Source organism: Ictalurus furcatus, chromosome 13, assembly GCF_023375685.1.
Source record: "Ictalurus furcatus strain D&B chromosome 13, Billie_1.0, whole genome shotgun sequence".
Classification (NCBI taxonomy): domain Eukaryota; kingdom Metazoa; phylum Chordata; class Actinopteri; order Siluriformes; family Ictaluridae; genus Ictalurus; species Ictalurus furcatus.
In genome coordinates, this window is record NC_071267.1 from 9,549,793 (window position 1) to 9,562,566 (window position 12,774).

At 40.1% G+C, this 12,774-nt stretch overlaps 1 protein-coding gene across 1 annotated transcript; it reads left to right on the forward strand.

Annotated features, from left to right (window-relative positions):
- Positions 1-748: 748 nt before the first annotated feature.
- kdelr2b (KDEL endoplasmic reticulum protein retention receptor 2b) lies at positions 749-12,241 on the forward strand. The gene is made up of 5 exons (XM_053640282.1): positions 749-1,018; positions 4,703-4,803; positions 4,990-5,148; positions 8,561-8,813; positions 9,091-12,241. The coding sequence occupies exons 1-5, from the start codon at positions 928-930 to the stop codon at positions 9,123-9,125; spliced, it is 639 nt and encodes a 212-aa protein (XP_053496257.1). The 5' UTR covers positions 749-927; the 3' UTR covers positions 9,126-12,241.
- Positions 12,242-12,774: the final 533 nt, after the last annotated feature.

The following is a 12,774-nucleotide window of genomic DNA, read 5'->3' on the forward strand; positions in this document are numbered from 1 at the left end:
AAACCATCAGATTTAGTTTACTCTAAACATCTGAACTAAAGTGGAGCACGTTTATGGTCAAATCTCACAATTGCATTTCTAAAAAAAAAAAAAAAACTGTACTAAGGGGAAAAAAAGGAGAAATATGATCAATATGTCCAGGTATTGTGACTTTTGAGAACGGTAAAATATTTAGCCTAAAAATCACAGTTATATGTGAGTGAGCACACTCATTTCTTCCAGAAGTCTACAATATTCAAAATGAAAACACTCTCACAAATATAACATTATTTTGTTGATAGAAATAACAGTAGGTGTTTGTGTTAATAAAGACATAAAACACACAACATAGTTTTTTCAAAATATAACGACAGTCATGAAATATGCCTTTCACTTCTGGAACACAACATTGTACAGATAAAAGTCGTTAAAAGCGTTAGTTTTGAGCCTTAGGGCTTTCCATAGTACGGGGGCGAGTTTCTCGTGCACGCGCGGTTTTTTCGCTGTTGGGGCGGGGAGGGGAGAATCTATCCATATCCCTATGCCGGAGTTCGACACAGCACCTGTAATGGTTTGGATGAGTGCGTCCTAAACTTCCCTACTAAACAGTATGCATGGGAAGCTCTGTTGGGGTCCACCGTTGACTTTACTGTTTAGTATGGAAGTATGCGCTTACATCGCCAGCGAATAAACTCTACCCCGCCCCCTTTTCCACACTCGTGTTTTGATTGGTCGGTGATGTGTTTGGCCACGCCCCGGGCCACGTCGCGCTGTTCTCGCCATCTTTCAACCAGGGAGTGCAGGAAGAAGCGGAAAATCCCGTCTCTTTCTGTCAGTTTTTAGGACGTGTTTGGTGCTGTTGTTGTTGAGTTACAGCCGTTTCGGTTTGTTTTTCCTTTTCCCCGGACACGGTTTCACTCCGCTCTTCCTCTCACTGCGGACGGAATCATGAATATTTTCAGACTCACCGGGGATCTCTCGCACTTAGCTGCTATCATCATCCTGCTGCTGAAAATATGGAAGACCAGGTCATGTGCAGGTGAGCTGTGTGTTTTTACAACCTCTCTTTCAGTGCAACGCAAAGAGGCAGCGTGTGTGTTGGGCTTCCTGTGTGAGAGGAGTCTTATCTGATTTAAAGCTCGTCATTTCACTGGATTGCACAGGCCGCAGCTACACGTTCTCTCTCTCTCTCTCTCTCTCTCTCTCTCTCTCTCTCTCTCTCTCTCACACTCACACACACACACACACACACACTCACACAATCTCTCATTCTCTCTCACAATCTCTCTCTCTCTCACACACACACACTCTCTCTCACAAACTCTCTCTCTCACACACACTCACTCACAAACTCATTCTCAATCTCACACACACTCTCTCTCACACACACTCACTCACACACACACAATCTCTCTCTCTCACACACTCTCTCATACACTCTCTCATACACTCTCACACACAATCTCTCTCTCTCTCACACACACACACACACACACAGACTGTCACTCAATTTGCTGTAAGTGAATCCACTTAGTAAGCTGTTTACTTACACTTTCAGCCCCTGACAGCTCTTTAACTGTAAAAATGTGCTTACTTTTGCTTGAATCACTAACAAATGCCATTTTCTCCACCTTAGTAGTGTATTACAGGTGCCTAGAATAGGAAACTGAAGTTTTGCGTCACTCATGCACTGAGATCTCTTCCACAGTAAACTGCAGCTATCATGCATGTCTTAATCCTATCATTATTTACGTGTCATGATAATATGCATTTTTAAAATGCATCGTTTTCTATATATATTTATTTATATATTTTTAAATTATGCATGCTCAGATTTAGTGGATCCAGATCAAAATTCATTCATTCTCTTCATTCATTGATGTGTGCTGAGCTTTGGGAGTCCTGTGTATCCTGTGACGTGGCAGGATGTGTTACCCGGCACACAGGAGTCAGCACTGCAAACAAAAACGTGGAGTTAGTTAGTTTATCTTCGATGCTATTTGTTTGTCTGTGTGACTCACTGTTTCTCTCTCTCTCTCGCAGTAGTGTGTATGTAGAAGTTTATTATTCACTCTTTCTGAATACACGGTGAAGTTTTCCGTGATTAGTCTTCTAAAGGAGTGGATAATGTACTACACGCAGCGTCGCATTTAGCAGATGTGCTTATCTAGGGAGGCTTGTAGAAGTGCTTTATAGTCTCCATTAAGACCATCCTCATGCTAGTATAAAGAGATCAGGTTCGGAGAATAAAACCCTGTTGGAGTGAAGTTAAAAAGCTGGCTTTACTCTACATGATTTTCAGCCTGGGGCGCACGTTCGCCTCGCGCCACGAGGGTTGTGGGTTCGATTCCTGTCGCAGCCCTGTGTGTGGAGTTTGCTTGTCCCGTGCTGTGGGTTTCCTCCCCCAGTCCAAAGACATGCATGGTAGGCTGATTGGCATGTCCAGAGTATCCGTAGTGTGTGAATATGTATGTGATTGTGCCCTGTGATGGATTCTATCGGGTCCAGAGTGTACCCCGCCTTGTTCCCCATGCTCCCCGGGATAGGCTCCAGGTTCCTCGCGACCCTGTAGGATAAGCGGTATAGAAGCGGTCTTAGAACGTGTAACATGATGAGTACCGGCATCCAATTGTGACCAGAGACATTCAGCAGTAATGACTATGCGTACATGGACAGCAGTAATCTAATCATGGACCTTATTCTGAATAAGACAATATTGTGATTAAGGTGTTTACATGAGTCGCTTTTAGAACATTCCTTTCATGTTCAGGTTTTACATGTTATAGAACATAGCTCGATTAACGTCACACGTCATTACGTCACCGCGCCACGCCGTCCGACGTCCCTCCAGAATTTCACGCATCAACATAGAGTTGGTCTTCGTTATGGTACCGTATACAGTTTTGAGTGTTTTTATTTTTAATTTGACGAACGCTTCAAATGCGGTTAATTATTTGTCATGCTGTACGTGCAAATAGACGACTGCTTGAAGCCGTGGGCTACGTCCCAAACCGCGTACTTACTGTCTATATAGTAGCTGAAACACATGTATCTCAGATGTAGTTGGTAAGTATGCGGTTTGGGATGCAGCCGTGCTCTCTTGTTTGTCGTTAAACGGTTGAGCGCTGCCGTGCGTGATCGTGTCCTGTCGCAAAATGCGGTGAAAACTCACACACGACGTTAATAGTGTGATTAAGGTGTTTACATGTTTGTAACGCACTTCGATAACGAGACTAAAACAGGAATACTCCACACGTCTTAATTGCATTTGCGTTTACTTCACGTATGACTTTAGTCGGATTAATGTCATCAATAATCGCTGTTTACATGCTAGTTTCTTAATCAGAGTATCGTCTTAACCGGGTTAATATCGGATTATTGTTGTCCATGTAAACGTACTGAGTGTTGGGGCGGTGTCCGAAATATTTTGCTTAACATCTCAGATAGGGAGCGTTGCTATGACACTTGCCTAAAACTGACCAATAAGAAGACGATTGTGACGAAAATAAGGAGCATGAAGGTGTAGAATGATGCAAAATTCAGTGGACAGCTACAAATACATTTAGTGGCAATGCCGAAACATGGAATAAACCAGATGTGCTCTATTACAGTGTCGAGCTCACTATTTTGAAGAACGTTCAGTTTACACGACCCCATGTTCTGCATTCATGAAGTAATTTTCTTGAATCACAGTTCTATGGTTAGAGGATATTAATCGGTGTAAATTATTTCGTCTTCTCGGGGACATGTAAATATCTTACGTAGCGTCTGAAGGGCAGTACTAAATGAACAAAAATAAGCTCTTTACACACAATCATCCTGTTCAAAAGTTTACACCCCCCTGGCTCTTAATCTAGTGTATTACCTTCTTGAGCATCAGTGAACGTTTGCACCTTTTGTAATAGTCGTGTACGAGTCCCTCGGTCGTCCTCGGTGTGAAAAGATGGATCTCGACATCATAGAGTCGCTGTTGGAAAAGAGTCAAACGTGTAGAAGATGCTGGAAAAGTAAAGAATGTGCAGGACCTGGAGGATTTTTCTGAAGAATCAAGCGTGTGTAAACTTTTGAACTGGTTCATTTGTGTAAATTCTGTTTTTATTGCGTCTTATGGACTATATGTACACATCTGTTATGTGAAATAGTTTATTCAGGACAGAACTAAATGCAATATTTATCCCTCTATTATTATTATTATTATTATTATTATTATTTTAATTATTAACATTTTTTCAGATTCTGCCAGGTGTATGTAAACTTATGACCTCGACTGTATGATTCGGTATGGAGAATCTGTTATCGAATTCAGCCGAGGTTTTATTGGGAAAATCTTGTAGCGTGACAAGTACTCTTAACATCTTAAAATACTGCTGAAATCGCACAGTCTGAAACTAAGCTCGGTCCAGACAAATAGACTTTGTCATTCCTTTCATCAGAGACCGATGTATGATGTTAGGAATGTACTATAGTTCTCTCAGACAAGAGGATAAGTAACATAGTGCCAATGTCACCAAATCCAGACAACAGACTATACACTGCACTCCAAACTATTGCACAGCAGTATTGATAGATGTGCATGTGGATTTTAGCTAGTATAAAAAATGTACATTATTCACTCGGATTCCTTGCGAGCGAAGCAGATGTTTCATTGTAACGCCGTTGTAATTCTGAGCGTCGGCAGAGACTTAACTCCGAGAATAATGGACCGTCTTTGCTTACCTTTCAGGTATATCTGGAAAAAGCCAACTTCTGTTTGCATTGGTTTTCACAACACGCTACTTGGACCTTCTCACCTCGTTTATCTCTCTGTACAACACTACGATGAAGGTGAGCCGGCACAGGCTGCCGAGTCTGTCTCCGTCAGCACGTAGTTTGCACTTGCACACGCTGTAGCAATAAATATGTCGCAATGTTGGAAAATGTCGATGCATTCCCTTAAATCCCAACTGCTTTTGCATTATAACCTGTGTGTTCCTGTATTTTTATTTATTTATTTGATTTATTTTGGTACAGATTATCTACGTTGGATGTTCGTATGCCACAGTGTACCTGATGTATGCCAAGTTCAAAGCCACCTATGATGGCAATCATGACACTTTCAGGGTGGAGTTCCTGGTCGTCCCTGTAGGTGGCCTCGCTTTTCTCGTCAACCACGACTTCTCTCCTCTGGAGGTAGGATACTGTGTTAGACTGCTGTTTATAAGATGTTCATACGGTCGTATTTTTACTTTGAGGAGGAAATGTTTTGGACGTTCCGCTGTTTTATTTATTTATTTATTTATTTATTTATTTATTTTTTTAAAAAAAACAATTTCAAAGGAATTGCCATCGAACTAATTAACATGCCAACTATTTAACACGGTAGTTCTCATTGTTTAAAAAAAAAAAACCCACACAGACAGGGCATCATTTGTGTACTCGGTGTATTTTATTGCTTTTTAAATAGAATGTGTATAAATGAAAAACCCCGCGTTCCCTCTCCTTCTGTATTTTCTTGTTGCTGGGGAGAGGCGGAGCTTATCCTGTCTTTCATCTAGCTGTCAGTGCAGACCAGTGCTGCCAACTTAGCGACTTTTCAGACCCCTTTAGCAGCTTTTATTTATTTATTTTTTTACAAAAAAGCATCTAACTACAAATCTAGCGCTTCTTTTTTTTTTGGGGGGGGCGGCAAACCTTAGCAACTTTCCAAATATCGCCAGTACTGTCCTGTAAGCACGAGGTCTTGCTTTCCCGCTGCACTCTCACCTCTCTCTGCGTCTGCTCTGTTCGGTGAGTGACCGAGAGCCGGAGCAGCACATCCCGGTGATCGCACGGCAGCCGACGTAGACGTGAATGTAAAGAGAAGCGAGCGCAGGTGTCCCACTGATTGATTTAACAATGTCGTGGCTAACGAGACGCGCCCTTCGTCCCAATTTACATCATTCACATGCAAATATTTTTAGAATGTAAGGTGAATGTAAAGCAACATGTTTTACATGTAAAATAGTCCACGTTATTACAGCCTAGTCCTCTTGTTCAAAGTAGTCATAGTGTTCTCATCATTCATGTTCCATACCTGTCTGTTATATAGTTTTATATAAGTTATGTTATAAAAAAAAATCATAAACGTTATGAAAAGTCATTTAAAAAAAGTACAAAAGCAAAAAAAAAAAATCTTTCTATCTATCAAAAACAGATTATAGATCAGGTTATATATATATATATATATATATATATATATATATATATATATATATATATATATATATATATATATATAGATTTGATATAGAATAGATAATCATTATACCTGGTCTCCTCCTATATGGGGAGGGGGGGGCATACCACATGACAGGGGGAGCTTTAGTTACAAAAGGTTGAGAACCCCTGATTTAGCAAAGCAGATAGGTGACTAGTAAATTAGCAAGCTGACATTACTGTACAAAATCCACTCCCACTATACGTTCCTTCCTTTGTGCTGCAAATGGCCACTCATTTGACAAGGTCAAAGTATTATTCAGATAGGATACATTTTAATCCAAACAAATAACTGGCACTTAAGTAATGCAGCTGGAGGATGTCTGCAGTATTTAGGGTCAGTTCGCACAGGATTAATGATGTGTATCATTTACAGAGACAAAAATGTCTTTACGATGTATGCGTAGTCATGACACTAAAAATTCGTACTGTGTACTACAACCCCAATTCCGAAAAAGTCGGGACGCTATGTAAATAAAAACAGAATGCAATGATTTGCAAAAAGTTGGGACGGGGCAACAAAAGGCTGGAAAAGTAAGTGTTATTAAAAAGAAACAGCTGGAGGATAATTGGCAACAGGTCAGGAACATGATCGGGTATAAAAAGAGTATCTTAGAGAGGCAGAGGTTCGCCAATCTGCGAAAAACTGCGTCTACGATCTGTGGAACAGTTTCAGACTATGAATATCTCATCGTCTACAGTACATAATATCATCAAAAGATTCAGAGAATCTGGAGAAATCTCTGTGCGCGAGGGACGAGAGTGAAAATCAACATTGCAACCCTTTTGAGACGGTCATCAAATTCAGAATCACTTAATTTTTTTCTTAAAATTGTATTCAGTTTCCTCAGGTTAAACATTTGATATGTTTTCTGTGTTCTAGAGTGAATAACCTATGGGTTTATGAGGTTTGCAAATCATTGCATTCTGTTTTTATTTACATTTTACACCGCGTCCCGACTTTTTTGGAGTTGAGGTTGTACATGCATGAGCATGGCCATGCAAGTTGCGTTTGAACATTAATAGGCCACATGACCATAACATATATGTAGTCTGGGGGCAAGGTGGCTTAGTGGTTAGCATGTTTGAGTCGCATCACCACGTTTGGGGGCCCCTATGCACGTTTCCTCTGGGTACTTCGGTTTCCTCTCCAACTCCAAAGACATGCATTGTAGGCTGATTGGCACTTCCAGATTGTCTATAGTGTGTGAATGGGTGTGCGATTGTGCCCTGTGATAGGCTCCAGACTCCCTGCGACCCTGTTTGGGATAAGTGGTATGGAAAATGGATGGATGGATGGATGTAGACTGTATCTGTGTTAGGAAATCAATAATATAATAAGAGCTTCTGACACGTCCTTTTAAAAGTCGTCTGTATTTTATTGCTCTCTCTGTCAGTACTTGCTTTCATTTCCTGACCAATTCCTGGATTTATTCCAGACCAATCCCCCCCAATCTCTCTTCCCACTGGATATAATGGAATCTTTACCAACATGTCAATATGTATACTGGTAATATTATGGACGGTAAATACGGCGCAGTCTTTCCAGACACGTGCACACAGACTAAGGGTGCGTCTCGATCAGCTCTCTAGGTCGTGAATCAGTAAATCGTGTACACGAGTTCGGGTGCTGGTAACGACCCTGACTCACTACACACTGGGACACTGATGATTCAATTTCCGGTGACATGACCACGTACTCGCGTTGTAAAACATCACCACTGCCATTTATCAACAGGCAGGACTGATATCTGTCAGACATTATATGATAGAAATTTGTTCGCTTAATCACACACTGTCATGGTACTTCAAGCAGGATCATACGCTAGCTAGTGTATTTATTTTAATTCATTAAACCTTTAAAGGCGTAAGACTCGAACAAACCGTATATAGAACACCAAATAAAGGTAAAATTTGCTAGCATACGTAATCATTGGAGAGCCACAACAACGATAACAAGCAACTCGCGTTTGTAGAGGAAGTTGGCTGAGAGTGCGTCCGCCATTGTTTTCGTGCTGAGCGGCTTTATGACGTCATTTCCTGTAAGGGAACGTTCCAGTGCACTGGAAGAATTTGGATATCGAGACAGTCCTTAAAACGGGCGACTCGCTGATCAGTGCCCTGACTGCTGAACTCTTGGAAGCTGATTGAGACGCACCCTGATCTGATGTCTTTGGACAGAACTAAAATCCCCAAAGAGACGTCAGTAATAAATTCATCACCTCACCTCCTTGCATGTACAACGGAACAGGGCTAAATACACAACCGAGTCGTGTGGGGAAGCCGACCAGGGTATGCTGTATTTTAAACTCGAGTTTTGTTGTCTTTTCTGTTTTTCCTGCTGTAGATCCTGTGGACTTTCTCCATCTACTTGGAGTCGGTGGCCATCCTTCCTCAGCTCTTTATGATCAGTAAGACTGGGGAAGCTGAGACCATCACCACGCATTACCTGTTCTTCCTGGGGCTCTATCGCGCTCTGTACCTCATCAACTGGATCTGGCGCTTCTACTTTGAAGGCTTCTTTGACATGATCGCCATCGTGGCAGGCGTCGTTCAGACAATCCTTTACTGTGATTTCTTCTATCTCTACGTAACAAAAGGTAAGCGACTACCAGAGTTTAGAGCACGTCCTAGCAAAAAACCCGCACGCTACCAGACTTCTTGAGCTGAATTTCCCTCCATGTGTTTGGTTTGACTTTTTCCTGACGCTTGGAAGTGAATTGAAAGCTATACAGTGCTTATAAAGGTTACAAAGAACCGCATGAGCTCCTGTATAAATGGTCACCACGTTAATCGGTATTTGGGGGAGCGAGGGGCGTGAAGTGAAAATATTGTTGTTCTTTTGAATCCTTAATATGTCTGTCTTGTTGTTGATAGTGTTGAAAGGGAAGAAGCTGAGTTTGCCGGCTTAAACGTGTGCTAGAGACAGAGCTTTAGCGGTTGCGTGGAAGCGCAGGACACCGCTGATGCCACGTCGGTGTAAGATGCCTGAGGAGTACAACATGGATCCGTTCTTTTCTTCAAACCCTGACCAGCTCCGGGACAGTTCTGGATTCAAACTGTGGTAATCGCACAACTCCTCCAGTATCCACGTTTTACACGTCTTTACCATTTTTTTTTTTTTTTTTTTTTTTTAAATGTTTCATTTTTATTACTTATTATGATAAAAGAAAGGAACCATTTTCTATCGGAAATATCACTTCAATTCGGCTTGTGCCAGCATAAAACGCTGTAAAAGGCAGGAAATGTGTCGGTGTGTAACGGTCGGCGGGGATTATTCTCACGCAGGGTGTTGTCTGTTTGGAAAATGTCTGGAGATTTGAACGAATGTACCATATTTTCTCGAGCGTAAGACGCAATTGTCGCCCTCTAACAGGTGCTCTCTAAAAGCCCGGTTGCGGTGTATGAGTTTTTACGGTGGGTGTGTTACTCCAGTAGTTACCTGAAGATACAGGAAATGATATGATCATGCTGGTAAGCAAAAATCTTATCGTCATGGTGATTTAGAAATCGCAGAATTGTGCGCAAACTGAAAACGGTTATCCTCAGCACGGCGAAGAGACACGAAAGCAGGAGGCGTGCGAGAGCTACGAAAGAACGTAAACGAGGAGTTTCGGCATTTACGGAAATGTAACGTTAAACCGTGATATATCTGTAAGGGACGTAATACTGAACCCCAGCAAAAGAAACTAAACATTGTTATACTGATGACTGTTTCTAAAGTGAGGCATTCTGTGATGCAAACATGCCTGCTTACATAAATGCGCATTCAAGTGATGTATAGATTGATGGGTAGGGTTTTGGACTCCGGAGCGACTTATTTTCTGGAAAATATGGTACATTCATTTATTGCAACTGCAGAGACGACTTGGCTAGATGAATTACTCTGTGTTATTTCTGTGTTAATGAAGGCTGATCTTAGTATAAAGGTTTACCTCATGCTCTGGTCAGTTTTTTATTTTTTTTAATTTTTTTTTTTTTAAAGAAGGAAAAAAAAAAAGGAATCTCTAAGCAATTTCCTAAACTTGTACGATTCACCACTTCGGAAAAATCGAGTGTGTAGCGATGTGAAAGAGTGAACATGTGATATCATGCCCACAAGTCACACTTGCATTAACGTGCACTATTGACACACCTCCTTATGCTTCAGTATTTTATGAATCGGGCGTTTTATTTTACTTAAATTCTGCATTATATTTGCTTTCCCGCGTCTAATGGCAAATTACGTGAGCTGACTTGCATCTTATCTGGTTGATCTAAAAGTCTGGTGTATGAAAATTTTGTTCAGTTTTATCAAGGTAGCATATAACGTGATTCACTGATGATTTTATTTTTCGACGTATTTTTATGCATTGAACATTTCTGAATGATTATTTTGACCAACGTTGTCCACAGAGCTGTAAAGCATGATTTGTATATTGAGTTTTCCTTACATGATGAGTTTTATTTGTAATCTCTGAGGGATGGGCATTGTTGCAGTTTGGGTTAAGAGTTTATTGAGTGGTGTTTGATTTTCTTTTAATTTCTGAATTCTGATTCTTCTTTATGGTTTTTTTTATTATTATATTTTTTTTGCTGAACTCTTTTTTTTTTATTATTTTTATTTTATTTTATTAATCTTCACGACATCTAGCTCAAATAAAGATCATTTGAGAGAAAATTTGTTTTGCTGTGTTTTTACTAAAATAAATGTTTCACACACAATCTGTTGGCGGTTAATATTTTATGAGCCCCAAGAGTTTTCAGGTTGTGGGTTCCATATGTGGCGTACCATGGATTATATGGGAATGAATGTTGTAGGCTGTGGTGTATTCTTGTCCTGAATTGATGTGACGTTCAAAAACGGAGAACCAGTACTTTGTAATGCAAAGAAGAAATGCAAAGCTGCTGAAATTGGACTATCTGCCGGTCTGTCCCTTATATACTGCTGCCTACTAGCAACTAGGATATAAAGAAAGTTGAACTTGAATGGTGTATATGTATGTAATAACATGAAGGTAATGAAGACTTTTGATATTTGCACTATAACTGTATAATCTATACACTATAGCAGTATTATCTTTGAGTTATTTGTAAATAGATTTATAAAAATGTATGTTTTTTGGAATACTATAAGCACTAAAAAGTGCTATCATTGTGTTTGATGATCGATAGATAGACAGGCACACTATATGACCAAAGGACACCTGACCATCGCACCCATATGTTTTGTTGAACATCCCATTCTAGATTTAGTCCTTCTTTGCTGTTATAATAACCTCCTCTCTTCTGGGAAGGCTTTCCACTAGATTTAGGAGTGTGGCTGTGGGGATTTGTGCTCATTCAGATACAAGAGCATTAGTGAGGTCGGACACTGATGTTAGAAGAGGAGGTCTGGGGTTCAGTATGCGTTACAGTTCATCACAGAGGTGTTCAGTGGGGTTGAGGTCAGGGCTCTGTGCAGGACACTTCAGTTCTTCCACTCCAAACTTGTCAAACCATGTCTCCATGGAGCTCGCTTCGTGCACAGGGGCATGGTTATGTTTGCGCCCCTTTTAGTTCCCGTGAAGGGAAATTGTAGTGCTAAAATGTACAAAGACATCCTCTGCGATTTTGTGCTTTGAACTTTCTAGCAGCAGTTTGGAGAACAACCACATATGGATGTGGTGATCAATCAGGAGTCCATAAACGTTCAGTGGGGGAAATAAGTATTGGATGTGTCAAAAATGTTTTCAGTAAATATATTTCCAATGAGGCCATTCACATAATGTTCACCAGACATCAGTATTAACTCAAGAAATCTGAAAATATAAAGAATTCATGACATTAAAGGCCATAAATAAAGTTATGTTGAATGAGACAGAAAAAAGTATTGAACATGCTAAGAAAAAGCAGTTCTCCAACGCAAGGTAAGGCAAGATTTAAAGATAATATGTTTAGAAGAATGAACCACAATCACACCTGAATCCTGCGGCCCATTAATTTCTTCATACAGGAAGCGTCTTGAAGCTGTCGTTACAAACAAAGGCTTCTCCACTAAGTATTAAATACATTTCAGTTAGTGTCCTCAATACTTTTTTCCTTAATTTATGGACTTTAGTGTTGTGAATTCTTTATATTTCCAGATTTCTTGAGTTAATACTGATGTCTGGTGAAAATTTCATGTGAATAGCCTCATTGGAAATATATTTACTGAAAAAAAATGTTCACGCGTCCAATACTTATTTCCCCCACTGTGTATAACAGAATATATACATAATCAGGTGTCCACATAACAGTATAGCATAGATACATTTGTGGTCATAAGGTTTCATACACCTGGTGGAATCTGCAAAATATTAATTATGTTTTTAAAAAATAATAAGAGGGATCATAAAAATTGCAGTTAATTTTTTATTTAGTTCTGCCCTGTATAAGCTATTTCACATAACAGATGTTTACATATTTAATCCACGAGACACAATAATAACTGAATTTACACAAATGAGCCAGTTTAAGTTTACATTACACTTGATTATTAATCCTGTGTGTCGTGACCTGGATGATCAACGACTGTGTTTATGTTTTGTGAGAGTTCTTCAT

Excerpts from the sequence above, each read along its gene's own strand:
- kdelr2b (XM_053640282.1), top strand. The coding sequence starts at position 928 with ATGAATATTTTCAGACTCACCGGGGATCTCTCGCACTTAGCTGCTATC. Across the intron at positions 4,804-4,989 it reads TGTACAACACTACGATGAAG|ATTATCTACGTTGGATGTTC; the intron begins GTGAGCCGGCAC and ends ATTTTGGTACAG. Across the intron at positions 8,814-9,090 it reads CTATCTCTACGTAACAAAAG|TGTTGAAAGGGAAGAAGCTG; the intron begins GTAAGCGACTAC and ends TGTTGTTGATAG.